We start from the raw sequence: 25,280 nt of genomic DNA, 5'->3' as shown, positions 1-25,280 counted from the left end.
AATGTATTTTCAAACTCAACGAAATGTTTGCAAAAATAAGTTATGAAAACCATCACTTTCCATTTTTAAAAGTTTATTTTCTGTTTCATTTTTATACAGTATCAAGTTTCCAACAGTCCCACAGCATAAGATGCAGCATGCAGAGAAAGGGGGAAAAAATACAGTTTGTTAAACATCCATTTCAGATTTCCCACAAAAACTAAAAAAAGAACCCACTCAGTCAGAGAAAAGCACAGACAAAATAAAGCGTGGCCTGTACTATAGAGAGCAGAAACGGCATTAGCTAATACTAGCATACAAAAAAGAAAAGCTTCAAAAATGTCCCCTCTGAGTACAGTGTGGCAGTTTGAGACAGGATCAGTTATGCATCTTTACTGGAATAGAAGCATCTCACTGACCTGGGAAAAATACAAAAGTTACATGTAGTTCAGTTTATTTGGATTACTGCTCATGTGTACATTTACCAAAGTTTGGCAACATCCATATTGTATACCAATTCTTAAATAGTTATCAACATTACCATCCATGTGTAAACAATAGGATTTTTTCAAAATGTATATACATGCATAACAACAAAGAAATATCCATGTCATGCAAGTATAAGGGAGGCCCAAGCCATGCAGAGCTTAGGGAAGGGACATTACAGTTTCTCCAATCCAAAAACGCCTGTCCAAACCAGTAATCGAGTAACAATAGAAACCCGATGCTGTGGTTGATAATCTAAGGGAGCGTTTCTGACTATATAATTTAGGTGCACACCAGTTTTTCTTCCTGCTTAACCAATGGGAGGAGTGACGGTGATCATGATAGAAAAGTGGGAGAAGAAGCCAACTTTTGAAATGTACACGCTCCAGACTAATTGTACAGTATATCCCATTGCACATTGATCATGCTAACAAGTAAAAGTTGTAGAGCAATTCTACTTTACTGGACGAGTCCACCCTCCATACACTGCATATAGTAAATGTTTCCAAGACTTAACACGCAAAGCTCCTCCCCTCCTGCTGTTTCTGCACATGAGAAACCGGTGGTTATCTAATATACATATATCGTTGTTAAAAAAAACAATCCGCTGCCTGCAGATAAGTCTCAGAAGCACCTGTATATATATTCTCCAAAATTCACTGACATTCACTAGCTATTATAATTTTTTGTTAATTCAATTTAATTCCCATTGCCTCTAAGCTCTGTTCAAAGGTAGTAAAATACAAATGCATGAAATGCTTTGATTGATTTTTTATAGAAATGTCCTTTAATGAGACTGTCAGGGACAGTCTCATGGTTATACTCTGCAAATTGTTTCATTTTAAGTAAACCACATTAGTTTGCAAAGACATACTGTAACTTTCTTGGCATCTATCGCTACTCATTTGATCACACATTTCATATTGAATCACCCTTTGCAAAAAAGAAAAACATTTAAATGTTTTTTCTCTCAATATGATTAAAAAGCCTAAATGATCTGATCAGTCCGAGTGTAAAATAGACAAGACGAAAAACAATATACAGATATTTGAAAGTGTCATTTGCATGTGTAGTGACCATGCTGATGCATCACAAACCAGTTTTCCAAAAAGGACAGCGATAGTAGACAATAATAATGAAAACTATTTTTTGGATATGTTCTGGTTGGCACTTCATACCCATCTTTTGAGTCGTAATGAAATCAAGTATACTTAGTAACATCTCGGCTAACTACACATTTCCCACATAGAGCCATTGATATCCTAGTTGTTTTCTTATATATTTATATATATATATAAGAAGACAAGAACAAAAATAAATATAAAAAAAAAAGAATTACAATAAAAAAAACGAAGGGAAAAAATTGAAGAAAATATTAACAAGACAACCTGCCTTCTTCTCCACCCATGCCCTTATATCCACTCAGAGATTCTCTTGCAAACAAGATATAGCTGTCCTTAAGTCTCTTAAAGTGCTACAACTGAGTTATTGAGAGGATCAGAGTTCAATAACACTTCAAAGTTGGCTCCACGAGGCTCGTGTTTTTGTTTTGTTAGTTTTTTGTTTTGTTTTTCAAAAAAATTGGCTTCACAGAGAGAGAAAGAGAACACTTCCATTGAGATACGCAGGGAGTGCTTGCCAGGCGTCAAATAGATCTTCAAAGATGGAGAAGAAAGCGAGTGTCGAGGAGAGGAGGAAGGTATCAGGGGGAAGGGCACTCACACATCCACAACCATCTTTTTGTGTATGTCCAGGCCGCCCACCACCTAGAGGAAAACAGAATATTGTATCAACCCTAGCCTTGGTGTGAACCTGATACTCTGTAACGTCCACCTGTTCTCATCCCTGGTTCTAAATAGTCTCCAACACAGACAAGCTGCTTCCCACAAACCTTGTATGTGCTCACGGCTGTCTTTTGAATATAAGATTTGGAATATTTTAAAGGTTAGGAAGAAAAAAAAGCTCCAAACTTGTAACTGTATAGTAATGAAAAAACACTACCCGAACAGAACATCCTTTAGTTCATTGCATGAAACAGACAACTTGGGTCTAATAATGTGAGTACCAGCAACATTGATTTATCACAAACATGCAAAATTAATAAAAATGTAAGAAATAGCCCGTAGCGAAACATTCAGTCTATTCTCTGGGTGCCATCACTTATGTACCCACAAGTAACTATTCTAATAACTAAAGACATTTAATTGTAGACAATGGGAGCTATCGCAATAACATTTAAGGGGATGTTGTAATACTGTAAGCCATAGAAAAATGCACAGTCAGGGAGCTGGCACTCAAATGTATATTGCTCCCACTGAAAGAGCGCCATCAGCTTTTTGGCATGTCTGTTCTCCAAGATGAGTGTGTGTGTGTGTGTGGGGGGGGGGGGGGGCTTACTGCGCAGAACTCTTCAAAGGATATCCTGCCGTCTCCGTCCTTGTCTGCATTGATAATGGTTTTGTCCACTATCTGCTGCAGCTGTGTGTCCTTTAGGTTGTTGCCCACCATCATCTTCAAAACCTGGAAGAGCTCGCCGTTGGAGATGTAACCATCCTTGTCCATGTCGTAGATCCTGAAGGCGACTGCAGATGGAGGATAGGTAGAAGTGAAAAGGGTTTGTTTCATGTTCCATTACAGTAGGAGACCCACTCATAGAAGAATTACATTACCATTTCCACAGATGAATGTGTGTGCGCGCGTGCATTCTTTGAGCTTTACTTACACCGAAGCTTCTGTTCTTTGTCACCCTTGACACTGAACTGGGAGACTCCCTCAATAAACTCTGGGGAAAGAGGAATGGTTAGTCTACGATAAACACAATATGAATACTTCTGGACAGAATTGTGGACGATTTAAATACACACATTTGAATCAATTTAGGCATAAAACCTTGACTTTCAGTAGTTCTTCAGATATTTCCCAACATTGCTACCTGCATCAAAGATAGCCTACTAGCTGCACTCAGAACCTTGCTGTGGCGTGTAATGAAATCTTGATTAAACAATTTTCTTGGTAATATTTTATAGTAAATAGATTGGGTAAGGGGCCAAAGTCCTCATTTGTTTCCTGTGGTTACAAAGATCCTTTTGTTAATCTTGCAATGTGATTAATGTTTGGTGAAACTCTGGCTACTGCAAATGCCAATCTCAGGCAGAATAACAAAATGGGGGTGTCAGAGCCAGAGCAGTCACAGGTCCCATTCTTGGTGTAATTTTATAAAATTATCTTTAATACCTAAAACTGAAACAACAATGCAGTTCAATTGTTATACAACGTTATGTAAAGGATGTTTACAGGTCTGCTTTGTCAATTTTAGCTGCTTTAATTCTTATGAGTTCTCAAAGTTCTAAAGAAAGCACTTTTTTTGTATAAAAAATGGGTCTCATTTTTGAAATAAACAGTTACAACTCCTTGTTTTCTGAGAATGGCCGACCACATCTGCACGTTCATGGCACTGTTACCTTTGAAGTCCACCTCTCCATTGCCGTCTGTGTCGAATATGTCGATGACCCTCTGCACCAGCGGGTTCTGTTGAAGCTCGGGCAGGGACATGAATTCCTCCACACTTAACGAGCCTGAGTTATCTAGGTCGAGTTTCTTAAACCTCTTCCCTAGCCTTTTAATCTCATCAGCATCGACTGTAGTAGGAGACAAGAGAAAGTGGGAGAGGGACGGTCAAACAGGTGGACTAGAGGGGATCGCATTAGCTCATATACTCCAACAATGTGCACACACTAATCCCAATGTATGGGTCCACTGGAAAAGTCTTGCACCAGTAGGTGGTTCTAACCTATTTCATAATGAAGTATAATCACCCACACAAAGAATAGAATACACTAAAACACACACACCAAGACATAAATGCAGAATTAGTGTTGGAGGCTATTCACCCCCACCAACATAGACCAAATCAACACAACCAAAACCCACACCTGCAAACTTACATTTCCAGGCATCCCCCCTGGTGTCCTGTCGTGCCACAAGTTTCCCCTTTACACCCTGAGTTTCCGCCATAGTTCCTAGTTCCTTAGCTGGAGAACAATGCTTATGGAGCAACCCCACAGCAAAACCAGCCACTTGCTAACTACTGTATAAGCTCATTCACATGAGTCACATGATCTGGTCTGTCACCCCTACTACTACTACCGGTACTCTAATCTGTGCTCCCGAATGGTATACAGCTTTTAACAAACAGAAAGAGACAGAGAGTTGTAGAAGGAAATAACATAGCAGGGTGAAATGTTAAGGACAATCAAGAAAAAGGAGAGTGAACCACTAAGGGGGGCTGAAGAAGCAAAAAAGAAAAACAAAAAGGAGGATATGGCAGAATTATTATTTTTTCAACAGAAAAAGAGCTCAGGCAGAAACCAGGAACACTGATGAGAAAAGGGAGGGAAATAAAATGGAAGAAGAAACTTAAATCCTTCGCTTTGCGGTTTTCAGGTTTTTGGGCTCAACAGTGTACATTAGCACGGTGACTCATCAGAAACCCGAGGGATGATTGTGTCTGTGGTGAATGAGTGAAGAGACAGCAGTGACTGCAGGCAGAACCACAGCAGACAACTGCATCTTTTACAGCATGTATGCAATCTGCCTCTCATAAAATCCATGTCATTGGATTTATACAAGGGTTTAAAAAAATGCACCTATTCAAATGTACTTTGTCCCTCTTCGAGGGAACATAATCCCTGATTTCTAATGAGCAGACTTGACGAAGACTGACCAGATCTAATCTTGAATGGGGATGGATAATATCTTGATCAAACTAAATCAGTGTTATGCCAATGAACACGGTACACATTCATAATTCACCCCAGCTATCTGTAGTTATGAAAACTAGCAAATGACGGTATGTCACACAGACGCGTGTGTACAAATACAGCCACAAGTGGTCCCTTGAAGCCCGTCAAACCAAGCCCATTCGGTGTGATTATCAGGGCTGCACATGCTGTTGGACTGTACACAAAACACTTCCTTATCAGCACACCACTTCCTGTTCAAGGGCAGGTGACACAATCCTAGCTGATGACTGCCGCCTGTACAAGTAGCAGCAGTACAATGTGGTAGAAGAAGACATTGAGTGCGACTGGCTAAAAAACTTCCAATTCCCTGCTTTACTGGTTGGAACGGGAGATATGTTTTATTGTATGACAAATGTTGCACTTAGAATAATATTTTTCATATTTTAGAAAATATCAATACCTCAATGTGGTAAGTGGTTATACCAAGTAGTATTTTTCATGTCCTATAGGACTGACTATGCTTGTTGTTACTGACCGCCATAAGAGGCCTTTTGTAGTAGACTGCATCAGAAGGGCCTCATTTCCTTATTCAATGTCCTGTGTGCAATATCCCCTTACAGCCAAAACATGTACTTGTTGAGCCCCCTCACAGAAATATGTTAATGAGAGTCTAGGGACGTCATGTGTACTTGTCAGATGATTATGGAGAATTTCTTATCCTCCACCACAGAAAAGACCATTTGTTCATAAACGCTGTATGCACCCTTCACAGTGTTACTAGGCAACTGGAAGCCACTGGCCCCCAAACTACAACCCCTCCCCCAATATAATGAAGATCCAAGTGGAGACTGTAATAGCAGTACATATATCTGCATTAATGGCTGCGTGATTAGAGCAGTGGTGAGATTAAGGCACCATAATGACTGTACATGCACTGAGCATGGTGGTAAGAACAAATACAAGTGAAGACATGGGGTATTAATCATCATTGTAATAACTTCAATATGCTCTGTGCTTCAAATGAGAGGAAGTGTAATGTTCTCATATATATATGTATATCATTTCTGGTGCCTGGACTGAATTTAGAGAAAAATTATTTTGGTAAATTATGTAAATGAAGTTCTTCTCAATCCAAGTCCATTCGATTGGTAAACAACAAACAATAGAATATCTTATTAAATCAACAGAATATCCCAGAAATCCTACTTGGAATAACCAGAACCATATAGTGTATTACAAATGCTCTAAAATCACTACATATTCACAGGAAAGGCGACTTCATTTCTACACTCCGACAACGAACACACCATAATAGTGAAAGCCACAGAAACGCTACAGTGCTACACTAGAGAGCTAGTGATACACTATATAAACACATGTAAGTACCGTACACACACACACTCAGATCCAGACAGTGTTGATAACCCGTATGAGGGAAGGTAAACAAGAGAAGACTCTTTGCACAGTACTGTAATTACGCTGCAGGGTCGACACACGACACCCTTGCAATTAGCAGAATGTTTTTTTATTGAGCCAATGAGGGCACAGGCCTACAAGTAGAGATCACGGATTGGAGGGTGCCAGTTGATACTAGCTCAGTATGGCCTTTACTGATCTCAGAAGAGAATCGCTATTGCAGGATGATGACTTCCTTCACGGGCAACATTGGTATAACATGCAATGTCCATCATTTTGTAGGATAGGTGAAATGTGACAGTAAACTATGTAATTGTGAGACAATGGAATCTGGAGTAAACAAATTGAGGTGCACAGTTCAAATTTGTTGTCTTTAGGGAAGCAGCACTCAGAACAAGGCCAAACCTGTTAACAGTGTGTTCAACAGTAAGACTGTGTAATATAGGGGTGTAAAAGGAAGAGAGGGACACAAAAGCGCATTTTACACAGCATGACACACACACAGGCAAACAGACACACACTTTCAAACTCAGTGCACAATTCTCACACACAAACTCACTTTATTTTTCCTCTCTCGCCCCTTCTATCTAGGCCATAGGGGTGGAGGAGGAGTAGAAATAGAGAGAGATGTAATAGTCCCTCCATGCATTAGTGAAATTGCTACAATCACGCCGGACGATGCAAGCAGAGCTGTGCCAAAGAATGCTCTGCACACACTGAACTGTGAAAGCAAGGGGAAACGGTTTTATATTTATAGCCCTGTGGTCATGAGAAAAGCCCCACGTTCTCCAACCCCCAACACCCCCCCCCCCCCACCCCCCGTAGCAGCCGTTGCTCCCGCCCTCAGGGAAACCCCTAGCAACATGGAACTCCTGCAACTCTGCTGTTTATTTTGGGACGGCTGAGATGGTTTGAGGTCACAATGCTCTGGTGCTTTTTGTATGTGTGCCTGTGGGGGTATGGATGTATGTTTATATTTTTATTATTCATATTATAAGCACCATCAGTTAGCCACTTGGCTGTTCCTAAAAGATGATGTCCCGTAAACAATAAACAAGAGAGCACAAAGGCATCTCACACTTATGGAAAACTAAGATCTGCGCTGTGCTTGGCCCGAGCGAAGATGCCTACTTAAGTCGTGCTGACCAATCACAGGCTTTGGCCAAGCTATAGGTGTTAGTTCAAGTATCATACCGCAGTACAATAAGATGGTTTACAGCGAGTCAAGTCTAAGTGACTCTAACAGAGCAGTGCCAAGTACAGGGGCTGATGCCTGCTTGTCCAGGGGATTGATAAGGCGAGCAGCTGTTCTACAGGAAGACAGCGAGAGAGTGAGATAAGGGTGTGAAAGGATGAGCAAGAAACAGTACGTGCAAGACAGAGACCAGGTCGTGGCAAGTCTTGGGCAGATGGAAATAATCCAGACTGGTGATGACCTCTCCGCTCCCCTCCCCAAGGTCACCCCCAGGACCACTGGGTCTGGGGACCGCACCTGTTTATCTCCAGTCGCCCCGACAACAAGCACCCAAACTGCTTGAGCCACCCCCCCTCCCCACCCCATGTTGGTGGCCCTGATCCCAGGAGAGCTCCGTTCAAAGAAGTCCCTCGCAGCCAGGACTGTTGATATCAGTGGTGTGAGGAGCTGGAGGTTGTCCCTAGCTGTTTAGGAGATCCTTCAGGTCTCAGAGCTCATTAGAGGGTACACTAACTAATCCTACTGATGAAAAGAAACCGTAAAGCTGATTATGGAGACTAAGAATACAGAAGTTAAATAGGGCATCACTACTAAAAATAGGGGGAAAACGGACTCCTTCGGAATTGCGGTTTTGACCTTTACAGCGTGTGCGTGTGCGTGTGTGTGTGTGTGTGTGTGTGTAAGTGAGTATATCTTTTGTACAAGGACAATCACCTTCCCTTTATAGGTCAATAGACAATGACAACTTCTCAACTAATGAGAAGAATGTGGGTGTGTGTGTGTATGGGTGGGGGTGGAGGGGGTTATAGGACAAAACTAACCATGGCTGGGTCTTGTGTGGTTATTTGAACAGTAAACAATGGTCAAACAAAATACTTACAATGTGTACACATTTCCAGGGGGTAACTTGCTTCATTTCCCTAAAGAAGAAAGAGGAAAATAGGTAAGACGTGTGCATTCAATCATATTTGTTTGTACAATGTCTAAAATATGTGACTAAAGCTATTTCCGCGACATGAAAGTCTGAGGTCTATTTTGTAGATAGTATATTTACCACAAACACTGTTTCAAGCGAGATACAATACAACGGTTACAACCTGCAGGCATCTGTTTTGTAGCTAAACCTGGAGCTGTGGTAAGCATGACTACTCCTCATTTTCATACCACACAAAGGCCTCTTAATACTACTGGGATGACTCAGGGATACCACTGAACACATTAACTGATTTCTCACAGTTGTGTAGTAGATTCAGACAGCAGCTTGGCTGTTGGCACATTGCTGATAGTGTTAACATGTTCTTTCCATATCTTTTTGCATGAAACTGTATTGTAACTACAGCTTGTGTTCCTGTGAACAGGAACAAAAAAGGAAAGGATGGCTCAGTCTGTCAAAACTGGCTCAGTGAAGAAGATTCCTGTCATTCAATCACAGAATTCAGCTCCTTCAAAATTCTTTACATACCCCGAATACCTGTCTAATTTTTTCACTTATTTCAAACAGAAGCAGATTTTGTCTTAATCTAATTTTAGATTATGTTGGAAATTTAATTATAGATCACATTTTGCTGGATGAAACCAGTTGCCAGGCAGGATGTATTGATTTCTTAACAAAATATTGTATGTAGCTAAAATGGTCAATATTCCTGTGAACATTGCCTAAAAATCACTCATTCTGAAAATTATTTTATTAAGTGTGCCAAGCTTATAATTATTTAGTTGGACTCAAATTACACAACTAGTTAACCTTCAACAACTGTCTCCCCCCCAGATGGCTTGGGTGGGCGGCATTAATACTGAACTACTACTTGATTCAACTCGGTTACACATGCAGTACAGTTGGAAACATTTCCTAGACAAAGAGACAGGTACATAGCATCGGTGGTAGCCTTGCTTCCAGATGTCCTAATGTATTTAGGAACAGCGAAGAGCAAGAGGTTAGAAAGGATTAGCATATTAGTATTTGACTCTCCCGGTTCTTCAGAGTGGTGTCCATAATTGATTTAGCAAGCTCTGTCCCTTCACACATATTAACAGGTTCTCATAAATCCTTAAATATCCTTACAACATCATCTCTGTTTAAGAGATATGTCACCTTTTCAAGTCGCGGCTTTACAAGTGTAGATGCTTGAGACCGATGGGTAGTTTACTTTAGCCAAGGCGCTGCGAGGTGAGGATTTGCCCAAAGGAGATTTAGTGTGAAGGATTACAGAGTTACTAAGTAAAGCCGGGTCAGGACTGTGCCTGGTTGTTTCAGGAATAAAACGTGTTTGCTTTTTACAACATACATTAGACACTTTAAGCATCTTCAAATGTAAATGGGGAGAGCGCGGTATGGGCGAGAAAGCATGAAAGACAGAAGGGAGAGAGAAAAGGTAGAGGGAGTGAGAGAGACAGTGCGTGTTTGCCGATCAATAATTCATGCTTCATTCAGAATCAATTAGACTCCAGTGCGCAACGTGCGTTTTGCAATGCGTATGAGCAAAACAAGATGGGACGATGTGCTTGAACAACTAGTACCTATCCATTACTGGTTCCATCAAATCCCTCCCCTTAGTCTAATATCCAACAAAAATGACAATAAATCAGTTTTGACTGCTTTCAAATTAACTTACATCACTCATTGCTACGATTAATGCAATAGATAAAACGGTGTGTAACTTCCGTCGAAGCTTTTAAAAAGCATCTCAAGACTTTGCTAGTCAAGCAGGCTTTTAGTTTGTTGAGAGTTTTTTATGGTTGTTTGTCATGTTTCTATTTCTATTTAAATGTTCTGTATTTATTTGTAGTGTTATATTGTATTTTGGTGTGAAGCACTTTGTGATTTTATCTGCGAGAAGTGCTATACAAATAAACTTGACTTGCTTACTTACTTACTTTACTAAAAACATATTCAACCTACAGTATTTTATAATGGTCGTATATAGTATAAACCAAAATGTCTATAAGGGGTCTCATTAGGATCAACCTTTGCCTCAGCTAAACATTCTGTAACCGTATGAAATTGGGAGCAGCAGAATTTGAAATAGGTAGTGTGGGAAAACTGGCACTAAGGGAGATTTTAACCAGCAATCTCTAGATCTGCAGTCAAATGATCTACCAATACCCACATGTTGTGCAGTGCATGTTACAAGGTTTGTAGTTGCTGTCAAACATTGGTGTCTGACTGCAACACCTGATTGTGTTTCAACCACCAGTCCCACAGGCTTGATGTGTCAAGCTGTTTTGTTTGCCAAGGTCAACAGTCTTCGACAGGGCATGGTTGGCATACATCCAGTCCATATAGGCTGGCACAATTTCATAAATGAAACTAATGGTGCAGAAACAAGGCTCTCAGTTAAGAGGCTGAAATTCAAATGTCATGTCCTCATCGGTGGACATACAGTCTTTGATAGTTAAATTACTAAGAGTTGTAATTTGATGGTGTGTGCAAATGTGTTAGCATGTTTGTGTGTGTATATTAATGACCAGAAAAAAACACAACAATGTCTCATGAATTCTGGAGAAAACTTAACTCATAGGAAAAGTGCAAGCAGTTAAGGATTAGAGACCGCCAACATATGAAAATAATTACCAAAATCTCAGTAGATTTAATATTCTTTGCTAATCCTCTCAGTCATTTATTGGCCTCCCTATGTCTGGCTAATACGTACAAAGCAGATGTTTTACAGACCCCAACGTATTAGGCAAACTAACACAACATTTATGTAATTATGCCTTCATTTAGAATCAATGCATTAAATGCGATTAGAAAGAAAGACATGTCGTACCCACACACATACATCGTTGAGGTGTCAATAGATGCTACCTGTAGGCTATTATGTGAGTTGTGGCTGTAACGCAGAGGGAATAATCCCTGATTGAGTGGGCTGGTTTAATGGTGTTTTCAGGGTGGATCATGACTTCTGCTGGTGATTCGCTACGGCTTTCATCTCTCTTAGATGCCGCATCTGTAGCCTATGTGGGTGGTGCTTGATTGCAAAGCAGCATATGGTCCTCCCTGTATCAGATCATTCTACTCCTTTGCTTAGCGAGTGGCCTTGGTGTATGCTGTGTATTTAAACGTATGTATGTGATGTGGTTGGCTAATTATGATTTAGCTTAATATTGGTCTTCACTTCATCCAAAAGTTCAGTTGGCTACTCTAAAACTACAGTAACGTAACATACATTGCTGATGTTTTGACAAAATGGACCATGTTTTATAGGGACCAATATACTTCCTCTTGTACGTTCTTTTGGGCCAGTCGTTCGATCATTTAAAACTCTAAATTATCCCGCTGGCAACATTGTTTTTTCGATTAGTTGTGCACTTGTATCAATGTTGCCACACATTATGACGGACGCTTGCCCTTTCTGAAATGATCATTGTTTGTTGTGATACATGCTTGACGGCTATATGTGCAATTTCTGGACGACAACCTGTTCACGAATGTGATTGCCAAACTGCGTGAAATTGTGTCAGCCTTGGCTATCTATTCTGTAGGTATGTTACTTTGTAATGGATGCCTGAAGACAGAGTTTGCCCTCTTTGATAAGGGTAGCCTAGATGATTATACAGGGTTACTGTGTTGGAATTAGACAGCTATCTGGGCCACAGTCTAGGCTTCTCGCAATCGCACGAGATGCATTTAGAAAGGCATTCTTTCCCCTCGACAGAAATGACATTTTGCAATCAAATAACCCGTCCCTACCCACACACCTGGGCCTATGTGACAACATAGGAGGCCGAACCCCTGGACGTTTATATGCTTTTTGATAGGTGAAAATGGGTGTTGGGACTTACCATCTTGCCGGTTGGATGATGAAAACGCGGTCCCGGGATGTGAAATAAAAACAAGGCTTTTAGGGTGTTTGAAGGCCGCGAGCTGATACAGAAAGGCGTCGCTTTTGATTATTTAAGGGTTTGTCCGTTGAATTATGCCCAGCTTCTCTCTCCTTTACCGACGCTTTCACTGCAGTGCCATAGGAAGACCCGTAGGGAGGGGTCAGTAAAGCGGAGGAGGCTCGGTTTGACAAGGGCGGTAGTGGAGAGAAGGGGGAGGTGCAGTACAGCACATCCGGGAACCCGTTTCTTTTTTTTCAACAGTTGTTCTGTTTTAGTATGTGCACCACTCAGTGGTGAAAAGCCCAATGTGCAATCAGGATTTGTGTCTGGGCCACCTCAAGTGTCCTCAACTTTCAAAAGTATTTGCAATTCATACATGCATAATGGTATGGGATCAGTGAATTCCTAAATGAGCGGAACACGCTGCTCAAACTGATTCTGCATGGGAATCCCATGAGTTTGTTAAACTCATGCATGCACCAATTAAATCATTGTTGTTCAGATAAAGTATAATAATTTTGTCATAATTGTTTAACAGGTGTTAGTCCTGTTCTTGATTAATTAAACTAACAAGGCACATGAGCTTCACCCAGTCGGATTTACCCCAAAAAGCTCCAAACCTGTGAGATTTAAATACTAGACTTGACTAAAGCTGAAGTCACTTCTCGATTCCCTCAATGCTAACCTATTAAGCTGTTTGTTAAACAGGTTGTTTGACAGTTTGACGTTACTGTCTAACTATTGTAGATATTGCTTCATTCCTGAAATGCAGTTATATGCCAAATTAGGAATGTCTTGATCATCACTTTCAGGATTACATTTTCCTGGTGTTGTGTTGTGTGTTCAAGGAAACCAACCCTGGCCACATCCACCTCAGTGTTACTATTTCTGTCTGTTAGAGACCTTAAACCCTTGGTGGTGTAGGACATAAATAGTTCCTTATTCTTTGTAAAAAGGTCACACCACACGCTTTAAAATGTATTTACTATCCAAATACAGTACTGCAACACCAAAAAAGTTAACACTTATATCATATAAAACCTTACAATATATGACAAACAACATCACAGATTTGGTCTGTGTACTTGTTATTTAGCAATATTCCATTTTGCAGCATTCCTTTATTTGTATCATTCTTCTTTGCATATCTAAAATGTCTGTTTCTCAAAATATCTTTTTACAAAAGTTTAACAACAAAATTAAAATCATTTTTTACAAAAATACAGAATTTGTGTGCATAATTCATTGCATAATTTGTTACTGAACATATCAAAAGACTAATATGAGAGGTAACAAAAACAGCTCACTTTTTAAACATGATACATGAACATAATTGGTCCAAGGATTTTGTACAGTATTTTTCACTGATAAGTATTTCTTACAATGATTACTTTCAAGAGGTATTGCACACCACAATTATATGGCTACACAGTTATACACATGACAGTTACAAAACAATCTGGAAAATGTACTCAACACATGGAAAACATATTTACTCTTTCATACTCACTCACTTTTTTTCTTTCACTCACTCACTCACACATACACACACACATTTACCTGCGGGTTAACAGATGCCACAACATAGGCTACGTCTAACTAGAGAGGTGTGATTGTCTTGACTCATTAGAAGCAGAGCTTTTAATAGATTCCCTGCTGACAACAACAAAAAAGTTACGTGACCTTGTTTGTTAGTTTTCTCTGAACCTGAACATCTTTGACCTCTAACCCTTTGTCAATTACACAAACAGTTCCTTGTTGACCCACATGAGGGTGCGTGTCTCATTGGGCTTGCACTCATACTCGATGCAGTTGAAGCTGTTGCCCCATTGGCAGTGGTCTCTCTTGTTATAGTTATAATACTTGACTTGCCATACGGTCTCAAAAAGGCCTATGTCTGTGAACTGAGATACAAATACACAAAACACTTCAGGAAATTGTAACACATGGATAATAAACACCAAATAATATTGGAAAAATCTGGTATTTGTAAAGTGCACTGAGATAGTTCTGAAATAGTATTGTTCATCACCTGCATGTTGATTTGGACTGGTTGTCTCTCTCCACTCTTTGTGTGTGTAACTCCCTCAGTGTCGTACATCCCACTGTACACCACTGTTTGTGGGTCTTTAGACTGTTGCTCCAGGGGAAAGGTTATCCCGCCCACACTCATGGTACTGATGACAGAACCATAAAAAAACTCTTATGGAAACTCATCCACCTTTTGTCTGAGTTTTGATACCTGCAAAAGTGTGGTCCATAGTGTAACAGGATACGATATTGCTTGTCACCAACAGATTGTACTGAATGTACAATTCCAAATGAGTATGGCCACCAATCAAATCCAATTAGTATGTCACTCCTCACCTCCTGTGACACACAGGTGAGGAGTCTGCCATGCATTACCCAGTTCTCAAGATAAACTTGATTCAAAAAGAGGAGGGGAACAAAGTGTGTCCTGTAGGCTATGGAGGACTGATGGGACATATTATCACGTCAGTCTACTAACCTAAAGGCAAATGATGACATTGCATAATTTTCCCATTACAGTTTTTGCCACAAACGAGGGGTTAGCCGATACAGTCCTGTCCTATCTTAATCGGTTTTGGATTTGACAGTCGGAAAACACAATCTGGCTCTGTCCTTGTCACCATCTGGCAAAATGTTACTATCACGAAACGATTGTTCCCTTTTTTATACCTTTTAAAATTGGTACATGGAACCAAATGGCATGATTGATTATTTGAGGATGTTGTAGACAGTTGTATGCTGTAGCCCATGCTAAAACGAAATTGAATAAAGACATACATCCAAAACAGTTCTATACAAATCTTAATATTGTAGGCTGCTTGATCATTTTAGTATATACGATCGATTAAGGTTTTAAATTCTTTTGTCGACCTAAACTCAAAATTGCAACACAGTCTATAGCTATATGCTACTCACGACGCAGTTGCCGCTCCGGGCTTGACAACCACTTCAATCTTGTATTTTGATCCCGTTAATAGTTTTATCGTCCTGGTTTGCCCAAACCTCGCGCCGTCTGATTTGAAAAAAACTGCACTATTATTAGGTTGCATTTTCATTGAAATCCCGATTTTAACCATTTGTGGAACGTCGCCCATTCTTAGTCTGGATGGTGACCTATGATAATATGCTCATGAACAGACCTATCTGGGACGCAGGTGCGAAACACCTTCGAATGTCACAACCGATTTGACAGTGAGTAGAATATTGTGACGTTAAGCACAACGTCAAAACGCATCGCTTAAAACAGAGCCTACTGTAATGTTCACCAACCCTGCCACCTTAATCCCATGCGCACAACCATAATCCTCCATGTACCAATCCCTTGAAAGAGAATGTTCATTACATTCGTCTAATGCAATATATCTCGAAAAAAACAAAAACTGTTTAGTTAAACTGTTGGCCCATAGATGCTCATGTGCAGCCTAGGCCTAACACATGCACTCACATTTAGTTGGTCAGTTTATTGGTAACCTACATAACAGTATCAATTAGTTAATCAAATTGTTTCATTTAAACAAGAAGATTCTCCGTGCAGTTAAGGAATGAGAATATTGTGTCAATAAAAAATCTATAATATCAAATGATGTGCATTTGTAGGATACAATGGCTGGTTTGTATTTGGTTTTGAAGGGGCAATGAACGCGATAAAAGGACCAGTTCATTGGCTAAGCGTGTATGTTCATAAAGTTGGAAAGTACAATTTTAGTCAAATGTAGGCCTGCTGCACAGCATTGAGCAACAAGGGGAAACCTCTAGTCTCAAAGTTCAATCAACTTTTTTTTAAACTTAATGCTAAAAATATAATAATCGGTATACATGAACAAGATCAGCTGTAAAATTATAATATTTTCACAAATCGGTCAATATTGCTACGCTGAATAATAATTGAATACCATTTTGCCACATTATCATCTTTTTTTTTGTTAAACACACACTTGTGTCATAATAATCAATAAGGTGCTTCTCCCTTGAACTGTTCACCTTAAACAAACAGATTAAAGTATGTGGACTTTCCTACCCTCTCAGTATAAATGCGAAATGCATCAGCTTTCACTCTACAAACTCACAAGATTCTCCGTCTCAACTATTTGTACCTTAAAATGGATGGACTCATTAAGATGTTACTTTGTTTAGGCCTTGTATTTTTACTTACGGGTAAGTACTCGAGAGGGTTTACTTTGTCAATTTAGTTTTTTACAAAAAAGAGACTGTGGAATTTGTTCCTTTGATTCCAAGCAGGGGCATCTGCGTTTCCTGGTAAGAGCCACAGTGGAGGTAAAGATGACCCTGTGCTTCAGTATGTTGTGAACAACTCACTGAGGGAGAATCCTGTCCTCACCAAACTCAGACAGGTAAAGAACATTCATTCAAAAGGCAGAGAAGATGGTTAACGATCCATGGTTTAAGAGATGCCTGACCTCACTGTAGCTTCAACCTTATCAGACAATTGTAGTGGCAATGGTCAAAAAAGTACCCCATGCTGTTTCTACTCAGAGTTAATACAATTAGCAAATAATTGTTATATTTTTGTCACTGCAGAAGCATGTTACATAAAGAGCATTTATTCAACTTTTGTGTTCCAGAAAACCCTTGAAGACACATGGAGCATAATGATGGTTGCTAGTGAACAGGCCCAACTGATGGCAAATCTGCTTAAATTAATAAATGCCAGCAAAACTATAGAAATTGGTAATTGGTCAAAATATTATTTTTTAATGTGTTTCAGACCTCCACATGGAATTACATTTAACTCATGCTTTTCTATTTTGTAGGAATGTACACAGGGTACAATGCGCTGAGCATGGCACTGGTTCTTCCTGAGAATGGACGTGTGGTGGCTTGTGAAATAGATGACTTGTATGTGGACACCGCCAAGCCTTTCTTTAAAGAGGTCCGATTTGCAGTCGTGTAGGCTACCACGTTCAAACATCCAGCAGCCTCAGTCGTTTTTCCTGACCTTATATGGCTCATAGAGCCTTGTGTCCTTGCCTTCAGCCCACTGCTTTAAAACCATCTAACCCTAACTGCTGCCTTTGCTCGCAGGCTGGAGTTGAAGATAAGATTGATGTTCGTCTTCAAACTGCTATGAAAACGCTGGGTGGGTGTCTTCTATAATGACTGTTTTAATACCCTTCAAAGTGAGGACGTTCCTTTTTATTACATTATTTATTTATTTCACCAGATGAGCTGTTGAAAGCTGGAGAGGCTGGCACATATGACTTTGTCTTCATCGACGCTGATAAAAGTAACTATAACAGATACTATGAGAAGTCTCTGGAGCTCCTGAGGGTCGGAGGAATCATTGCCATTGATAATGTGAGTACATCCTCCAAGCTCTTCAACTTGACATCTTCAGGATGGTGTAATAACTAGATACTGCTCAAAAAATGTTGTTTATATTTGTGCTGAATGCGAACTTGTGCCTGTGCCTCTGTCTCCTACAGGTGCTGTGGAGTGGTAAGGTGGTGGACCCTGCCCCCGATGACCTGGTCTCTAGGACCCTGGACGCCCTCAATAAGAAACTGCACAAGGATGAGAGAATTGATCTGAGCATGCTCACCGTGGGAGACGGCCTTACCCTGGCCATCAAGCGCTAATTTAATACGAGTAAAAACTTCATTGCAAAGGACTGACTGAATGAACACTATTGATCTACATCTAGGACAAGACCAATTACATTATCACATGCTCGTGGACATTAAGATAATAAACATGTAATGAAGTGTATTGAATCTTTGTTTAATTGCCTTTCATTATGATGGCTTTTTAACATGTTTGAAATGTTTGAAACAATGGTATTCTAATGCATAATTTAAGATATGCAATACAGCTAGGTAATAAGTACCAATTATTGAGTCTTTACATCACTGTCATCCTTCATTAGAGGGCGCTGTAGTAGTACAAAGTAGTTTTCTTAGGGGAAATGGTGCGTTAACTTTAAGATTGCCATGGTGACTGAAAGCGTTGCCAGTTTTTTTCTCCGACTCAGCAACGCCAACGCACACCAGATAATCTTTTCATTGCTGCTGGTTTCAATGTCGGAATATAAATATCCTTAAAACCCTTAAAAATATCAGAAGTGCAAATGTTGTTTGGTTTGTTCATAATGTGTGCTACAGTACTGAGTGACCCAATCTAGCTAGCTTAGCTAATGTGACCCTATCTACTAGTAGCTATTTTAGCTACCCGTTAACAGCTGTTACTGTACTAGTACTGTCCGCGCTAGCTAGCAGGCGAGATAATGTACTAGCGTTACATTATGTAGTACTGCATTAGTTATAATGTAGTGCTAGCTAGTTTGCCTAGGCTAACTGTTGAACAACCATGGAGGTTAGGTCGCCCTCTCCAATGCTGATCTTAGATTTAAACAACTTCGATAAAACTGAAGCTGATGGAAGCAGATATGTTTTAACCAGTCCTCGATCACTAGAATCATGTGCACGACTAGGTGTCAAACCAGTTGAACTTTTGATACAATCTCTTAATGAGTTTATTGAAGAGCACCAGGACATTCCGTTCGAGACAGTGTCTATCCTGTATGAAGCATACGAAAAGAAGCACAGAAAGCTTTTGCGATTGTGTCGCGAGGAGAGGGAAAGGATGATGAAACTGGCAGAGGATAGGTCTGGAAAGAAACTGTCAGCTTTGCAAACGGTTCTGGAGCTAGACAGTGAGAGCTCTGATGCAAATTCTAGGAAAGATTGTGGCGGTGAAGACGATAAGAAACCGGGAACGGATCCATGTGTAGATGAGGGCTTTAGAAAAAAATCTGTTAGCCGGTGCAGGTCTTTCATTACCCCTGACACCCGACAACCAATCAGGTTGAGAACAGATGACCACAATAACACAGTGTCTATCAGTCTGGGTGACTTCAGACATTCACCAGCCACTGAGAGGCAGTTAGAGAGGCTAACCCAGGACATCAAAAAAGAGATGCAGGTCACAGTGCCAGAGAAAGACCGCAAGATAGCAGCTCTGATGCTTGTGAAACACCAAGATGAGCAGGCCCGCCGGAAGCTCAGCCACCAGGACGAGCGGGAGAGAGAGGAGGCCCGCAGGAAGGAGGAGCTCCACCGGGCTCGAGTCGAGAGGAGGAGGAGGCAAGAGCTGGAGCGCAGCACGCAGCGGTGGCGCGACGCGCAGGAGGCTCGCAGAAGGCTGAGGGAGAGTCGGGTGGAGGAGTTAGCCAGCCAGCGGGAGCAAGAGTTGCTGCTGCAGGAAGACCGCTGGAGAAGGCTGACCGAGGAACAGGAAGCCCAGCAGAGGGAGAGGACGGAGGCGGCGCGGAGAAGCGCGGCGGGGCGCAAACACTACCAGGAGCATCTGCTCCAAGGCAAGGAGCGAGAGGAGCAGCTGCTGAGGGAGGGGGAATGGCAGCTGGCGAGGGAGAAGGAGCAGAGGGCCACGAGGAACAAGCTGTGCCGGGAAACGAGAGAGAGGAACAAGCGCCAACGGGAGAACCGCTGTTCTCTGTCGCACCACCTCCTCCTGAAGAAGAAGGCGGAGGAGGACGCCGAGGCCGAAGGGGCCCGGATGAGGAGCGCTCTGGAGCAGAAGCTGAGACGCTCCGGGGAAAAGCACTCGCGGGCGACGGAGGCGCGGCTGCAGGAGCTGCGGGAGCGCGCCGCCCGAGAGGAGCGGCAGGCCCAGAGGAGCCAGCGCAGGGCCCAGCAGCAGAGCCAGCAGCAGCTCACACACAAGCAGGTGCTGGCCCGGCTGAGCCAGCAGCGCATGGAGCAGGCCACCCGGCACGCCCACGCTCAGCGCTGTCACAGAGCCCAGCAGGCCGGCCAGGCCAACCAGGAGAGGCAGCGGAGCCACCGAAGGCTCCAAGACGGGGTCCGCAGGGAGGAAGAGGCCGAGATGGCTCGACGGCAGGCACACGTCGCCATGAAGGAGCACCGGAGGGAGCAGCTGCAGGAGCGGAGGGAGAGGCGGCAGGAAGAGGCCCGCAAGGTGGTGCGAGCCTCCTTCCACATGAGGGAGCGGGTGAGAGAGCAGACGCACAGGCGCACCTTCGACCAGATGGCCCTGCAGGCCCAGCTCACAGCCTCCCTGGGGCGCATCAAACTGTGAACATGTAGGCGAGGCGTGCACGTGCACAGAGTCAACCGCTGAGATCCTCGTGGTTTGTGGCTAAACAGGCCTGGGTGGTTTCAAATGATTTCTTTTGTATTCATGTGAATCATCACCTAACTGTAGCGCTTAGGAGTCAAATGTATTGTATGTAAGTCATGGCAGTCAGACAAGGTTTGAATCATGATTGTAGTATTCTTTCTAATTGCAAGTTAGAATGCAGCCACATTAGCTGAGATCAAGTATGAAAATGTTCTTGTCAGCCGAGCCATGTTTGACAGACACATGAGCACTAGACTATTCCTATTTATAGTGTTGTGATAATGCATTCGATTTAGAGGCACTTTCATATTTTAGGGACATTCTGTAACTTCTAATTATGTGGTTTATGAGATGTATTTTTCCACACTTTTGTATTGTAAACAAAACAAATTCTGAAAAAATAGTTTTTTACACCAGTGTTTTCTGTAACTTAACACCTTGTTGCCCCCATGTGTTCAGGAGAAACACTCCTAAGCTTGTTTAAGCCCCAATTCGAGATCAAGCCATTTACATTTTATGCCAAAAAAGTATCACATAATGAGGTATTTGTTGATCCACTGACCTCAACAATGATGTCACAGACATTAATAAGGGAACAAATCAGGTTATAATGGATATGTTGTTTCAAAACAGCGATTATCTATTAACGTGTCACTATTCATTAATCTAACCTACTGACATTCTTTAACAGGGGTGGAAATTTGAGTGTAATGTCAAATTTGGTCTAACATTTCTCAGATCACTTGTTTTCAGTATTGATCATTACAGTACTGTTCAGTCAATTAAATAAACAAATACAAGGTAAATGTTCCTTATTTGACTTATTTGCTATCCAATTATTGCTCATGTCAATATCCTTTCATATTACTTTATATTACTTTGATATCTTAAGCATATCTGTATATAGAATATCATGTTCAGGGCAACAGTGCAGCCAAAATATTATAAACACTCCCAAATGTTCAGCTAACTAATACAAAACGTTAGTTCAGTTATGAGCCCTCCATTTGTTAGTAAACAGCTATGAGAATTGTGATTCCATGTATTGCACATTCAAGGTCATGTTCTCTCTCATCCAGGCTACAGCCAAGCTCAGGCAATATATAAAATATGATCGATCGAGAGGACCTTGCAGATAACCTTTTCTTACACTTCGTATTCACGCTAACACTGCATCAAATACATAGACTCTTAAAACAAATACTGCACTCGGTGTGCAAGGTCAGTTTTGCTTTGTGTAAACATCAGTCATCATGAAGCCCCAGAGCCAGTAACACAGGGAGCCCAGCTCCCAGGATGAGGGTGAGGCTCTCCATGACCCCCAGCCCACCCCCGTGCTGGTAGGATCCTGTCCTGGTGTGGGGAGGGCCGCGCTGCTGCCCCCTGTTGCTAATCTCTGGGAGGACGTGTACCGTGGCCACATACAGAAATGTCCCAGCGGAGAAGAGCATTCCAATCCCCGTGGCGCTAAGATGGTGCCGTGACGACCCTCCAGTCTGTAGAACAAACACAAATACGGCATTGTGTGCAGCCACATATACAGCACAACATCACAACAGGTCAGACACGCGCAGTATTGAACGACCACTTCTTATAACGAGGACGAGTGGAATTGGTCTTACCGCAGTCAATATGAAATAAGTGCTGATGGCGAGCACAGGTGCTGCAGCTGAGAAAGCTAGAAGATGCTTTTGGATCTGTTTTCTCTCGAAGCCTGCGTGCATCAAAAAGGAGACCAAGCCAAATGCCGCAGGAGCCTGAGACATAACAGCAAGGGACAGAGAGTGGGCGTGAGGTGAAGCCAAGGCTCGTTTGAAAGAACAATGAACCGAACACTCCACCCCAAAAAAACAGTCGGGGAAGACGGCCATCTTTAAGTGTGTATAATTGATACTTTGACATGACAGTTAGCTGAACCGTGAGGATCCTACCTTGTGCAGAATCACAGCCAGAAACACGACGACCTGAACCGTTACTTCAGAGGACGCGACAGCAGCACCGAGTGCTACACCGTCAGCTACAGAAGAAAAGAGAAACAGGGCACACATTTAAACTTCACAGTACTACATGCACTTTAATGATAAGGTTTTTCTCACACATACACTTGGTGAGTTAAGGTTATGACAATTTCTTTATCAGCTTCGAAGAGCACCTGTGAATTGACACTTCTTTATATAAGTTCCACAAAGAGCCCTTGTGAACAGGGTAAATGGGTGGGCAGTCACAAGATAGGTCACATGAGTAAGTTCACAACTGCTCAAAGGCTGTATGAGAAATATTCCATGCTTGGCCTGGCTCTTCAGTCAAACGTTTCAGACACATCTTATGCTCCGTGTGTGTGTTTTAACACATCTATCCAGCACACTGACTTCAAATGTATGTTCAGTTGGTGTGACAGCGAAACACTGTACCTGCCGCATGCATAACCAGCCCTAGTGTGGCCGTTATACTGGTGCTATTGGACATGCCGGTCTGTGGGTCTAAGATGAGAAAACACATGTGAATAAATAAACATCAATTTCAAGGAGCCAGAAAGACCTGATGTTGAATGAATCAGATATGTAGATTTATAAGAAGTTCTTTACCATGTATAGAGCAGTAGCTGCCAATTTGGTCAACCACAAACATAAGGGTGAAGCCGACCACTAAAGACAGGCCAATGAAGAAGCGCGCTGGGGGCCCCTTGACTGGGAGGGGCTCCAGGCCCTTGGGGTTGCTGTTGTTGTTGGCTAATGCAAGAGAGCAGGAAGGCGCTGGAGAAATAAATGGTTTATTATCACCAACCCTCACCCCATATATGTTGGTTGTGCAGTGGAACACAGACATATATCACAAAGTCGGGATGGAGGTTCAAGGAGCTGAATATGTAAGGATTGCCCAGTCCTTTTATAGCCCCATTCAAAGCAAACCTACATTTCCATACCTCAACTAAATAATATATATATATATATATATAACATAGTCTAGTGCAATCAGATACAATATATTGTATCTGATTGCATTATGTTGACCACTCATGCTGCTCATTCTTATTCTTACATATATTTTATTTTATATTTATATTGTTTTATTCTTAGATGGTTTAGTTCATTGAAATAGTTAAACTTTTGTACTTTTACTTAATTTATGTTTTGTTTTGCACCTCCCTGCCACAGTAAATTCCGTGTTTGTATAACGTAGAGGCGAATAAACCGAACTCTGATTCTGAACAGTTGGCAAGACAACCCAAGTGCTCATGCATTTATGCTTTGGAGCACATCAACATACGGTTTAAACAGTGAGTATATGCTCAGACAAACAGAAACCGATTTTGCTGGCCCGGGGCACAGTTTACCTCTCCATGACTCCTCCAGCAACTCCACGCCCTCTGGAATAATGATGGCCAGTGCTGTGCCACACAGGAGTCCTGCCCCCAAGACTGTGACAAAATGCAGCTTTTGCTGCATGAGAGACAACTAAATGACACAGTGGCAAACAAGTATTTTCATGTGCTCTAATCATGGTCATTAGGCTACTAATACGCATAATCACTTTGAATTCATGTTCAAATACAGCTTACACAATCAAACCTTAAAATAACGCAGACATTATCACTGCACTGGTACCTTTATGTTTTTGAAATTGGGGTGAAGAGATTATACGGGAGAAGGCGTATAACTAAACAACGCTGACCCTATGCCTATAGGTGGATGAAGCAGGATAGCATACAACGAATATCATACATTATTAGGATTACGATTATTATCTAAAAGTTGCCATAGGGCAAGGCTATAGGAGAAGACCGTGAAAAATCCCTTACCTCAGAAAGTTTGATCAAAAGTGGAATCAATCCTAGTAAAAAACATCCAAAAAACATAGCGACGGATATCAAAACAATCGCTATTCCGCCTTCCATGGTGAAAGTATTAGGTTGCTTCTAATTGTTATTTTGAATCGGATCATTTACCATTTTCATGTGAGCTGTCACACTTGGCATAACAGCCCGCCTCGAGAACAGGTGGCGAACTTGCCATTCCTGTAACCCGTACCTGCTCTTTGATTAAACATTTCCACGTCACTATCACGAAAATCTAGGAACGTCTTGGTACATTTAAGACCGCTCAATTCGTCGAAATATCTCTGGCAACTCATGCAGTATAGAGAGGATTTTTAAATTCCAATAAGGTGTGTCTGTACCTATAGACCATACATTAACATTTAGTAATCATTTCGTCAGCGGGTTCTTGCTTTATGAAGAGAACGCCTCCCTCCTTGGTTGGTATACAGCCGATGGAAGTACATCCGGTGCGGTGCTTCTTGGCGAACTGAAGAATATGGGAGCTGCAAAAAACGCATGAGTACCACGAGTCTGCGCGTCGATTGTGAAAACAGCAACATGACTAAAAACGTTTTTTTTTTTTTTTTCGTCCTCAAAGCTTCCTACCTGCTTGACTTGAACGAAATGAGTCGTACTCACTGGAAGGAACCGATTCATTTGCTTGATCACAATT

The 25,280-nt window shown here is 41.6% G+C and overlaps 5 protein-coding genes across 6 annotated transcripts; 2 read left to right on the top strand and 3 right to left on the bottom strand.

The window, feature by feature from the left end:
• Positions 1 to 56: 56 nt before the first annotated feature.
• Positions 57 to 12,849, bottom strand: LOC124473611 (calcineurin subunit B type 1). The gene is made up of 6 exons (XM_047029218.1): positions 12,601 to 12,849; positions 8,699 to 8,738; positions 3,927 to 4,103; positions 3,188 to 3,247; positions 2,863 to 3,047; positions 57 to 2,231 (listed from the first exon to the last, which is right to left on the bottom strand). Exons 1-6 carry the CDS (start codon positions 12,601 to 12,603, stop codon positions 2,184 to 2,186), a joined length of 513 nt encoding a protein of 170 aa, XP_046885174.1. The 5' UTR covers positions 12,604 to 12,849; the 3' UTR covers positions 57 to 2,183.
• An 800-nt stretch (positions 12,850 to 13,649) lies between these two features.
• On the bottom strand, positions 13,650 to 15,949 carry cnrip1b (cannabinoid receptor interacting protein 1b). Its single transcript, XM_047029520.1, has 3 exons — positions 15,589 to 15,949; positions 14,675 to 14,819; positions 13,650 to 14,546 (listed from the first exon to the last, which is right to left on the bottom strand). The coding sequence occupies exons 1-3, from the start codon at positions 15,765 to 15,767 to the stop codon at positions 14,382 to 14,384; spliced, it is 489 nt and encodes a 162-aa protein (XP_046885476.1). The 5' UTR covers positions 15,768 to 15,949; the 3' UTR covers positions 13,650 to 14,381.
• A 715-nt stretch (positions 15,950 to 16,664) lies between these two features.
• LOC124474019 (catechol O-methyltransferase domain-containing protein 1-like) lies at positions 16,665 to 18,744 on the top strand. Of its 2 annotated transcripts, none has more exons than XM_047029857.1 (7): positions 16,665 to 16,827; positions 16,909 to 17,024; positions 17,256 to 17,361; positions 17,445 to 17,563; positions 17,716 to 17,770; positions 17,855 to 17,988; positions 18,117 to 18,744. In XM_047029857.1, the coding sequence occupies exons 1-7, from the start codon at positions 16,704 to 16,706 to the stop codon at positions 18,267 to 18,269; spliced, it is 807 nt and encodes a 268-aa protein (XP_046885813.1). In that variant the 5' UTR covers positions 16,665 to 16,703; the 3' UTR covers positions 18,270 to 18,744. The 2 variants fall into 2 exon arrangements, with proteins under 2 accessions (XP_046885813.1, XP_046885814.1); XM_047029858.1 differs by having other exon boundaries at positions 16,758 to 16,827; positions 16,912 to 17,024.
• LOC124474016 (coiled-coil domain-containing protein 177) lies at positions 18,736 to 20,880 on the top strand. The gene has a single exon (XM_047029855.1). The coding sequence runs from the start codon at positions 18,997 to 18,999 to the stop codon at positions 20,746 to 20,748; it is 1,752 nt and encodes a 583-aa protein (XP_046885811.1). The 5' UTR covers positions 18,736 to 18,996; the 3' UTR covers positions 20,749 to 20,880.
• A 264-nt stretch (positions 20,881 to 21,144) lies between these two features.
• LOC124474017 (zinc transporter ZIP9) lies at positions 21,145 to 25,242 on the bottom strand. The gene is made up of 7 exons (XM_047029856.1): positions 24,590 to 25,242; positions 24,125 to 24,230; positions 23,376 to 23,543; positions 23,202 to 23,270; positions 22,722 to 22,807; positions 22,413 to 22,547; positions 21,145 to 22,286 (listed from the first exon to the last, which is right to left on the bottom strand). The coding sequence occupies exons 1-7, from the start codon at positions 24,683 to 24,685 to the stop codon at positions 22,035 to 22,037; spliced, it is 912 nt and encodes a 303-aa protein (XP_046885812.1). The 5' UTR covers positions 24,686 to 25,242; the 3' UTR covers positions 21,145 to 22,034.
• Between the last annotated feature and the right edge of the window lie 38 nt (positions 25,243 to 25,280).

This window comes from Hypomesus transpacificus, chromosome 11 (assembly GCF_021917145.1).
Source record: "Hypomesus transpacificus isolate Combined female chromosome 11, fHypTra1, whole genome shotgun sequence".
Classification (NCBI taxonomy): domain Eukaryota; kingdom Metazoa; phylum Chordata; class Actinopteri; order Osmeriformes; family Osmeridae; genus Hypomesus; species Hypomesus transpacificus.
Note: the sequence above shows the minus strand (reverse complement) of the source record. Positions and strands in the feature narration are given on the sequence as shown.

Coding starts and splice junctions, on each gene's coding strand:
- LOC124473611 (XM_047029218.1), bottom strand. Junction 4,104..8,698: donor CCTGGAAATGTGTACACATT/GTAAGTATTTTG, acceptor CTCCTACTACAG/TCGATGCTGATGAGATTAAA. Junction 2,232..2,862: donor CCTTTGAAGAGTTCTGCGCA/GTAAGCCCCCCC, acceptor GTTTTCCTCTAG/GTGGTGGGCGGCCTGGACAT.
- cnrip1b (XM_047029520.1), bottom strand. CDS start 15,767: ATGGGCGACGTTCCACAAATGGTTAAAATCGGGATTTCAATGAAAATG. Junction 14,820..15,588: donor CCCGGAGCGGCAACTGCGTC/GTGAGTAGCATA, acceptor TTCTGTCATCAG/TACCATGAGTGTGGGCGGGA. Junction 14,547..14,674: donor CAGTCCAAATCAACATGCAG/GTGATGAACAAT, acceptor TTTGTATCTCAG/TTCACAGACATAGGCCTTTT.
- LOC124474019 (XM_047029857.1), top strand. CDS start 16,704: ATGCGAAATGCATCAGCTTTCACTCTACAAACTCACAAGATTCTCCGT. Junction 17,025..17,255: donor TCCTCACCAAACTCAGACAG/GTAAAGAACATT, acceptor TTTGTGTTCCAG/AAAACCCTTGAAGACACATG. Junction 17,989..18,116: donor GAATCATTGCCATTGATAAT/GTGAGTACATCC, acceptor TGTCTCCTACAG/GTGCTGTGGAGTGGTAAGGT.
- LOC124474016 (XM_047029855.1), top strand. CDS start 18,997: ATGGAGGTTAGGTCGCCCTCTCCAATGCTGATCTTAGATTTAAACAAC.
- LOC124474017 (XM_047029856.1), bottom strand. CDS start 24,685: ATGGAAGGCGGAATAGCGATTGTTTTGATATCCGTCGCTATGTTTTTT. Junction 24,231..24,589: donor TTTTGATCAAACTTTCTGAG/GTAAGGGATTTT, acceptor TCTCTCATGCAG/CAAAAGCTGCATTTTGTCAC. Junction 23,544..24,124: donor GCTGGAGGAGTCATGGAGAG/GTAAACTGTGCC, acceptor TTATTTCTCCAG/CGCCTTCCTGCTCTCTTGCA.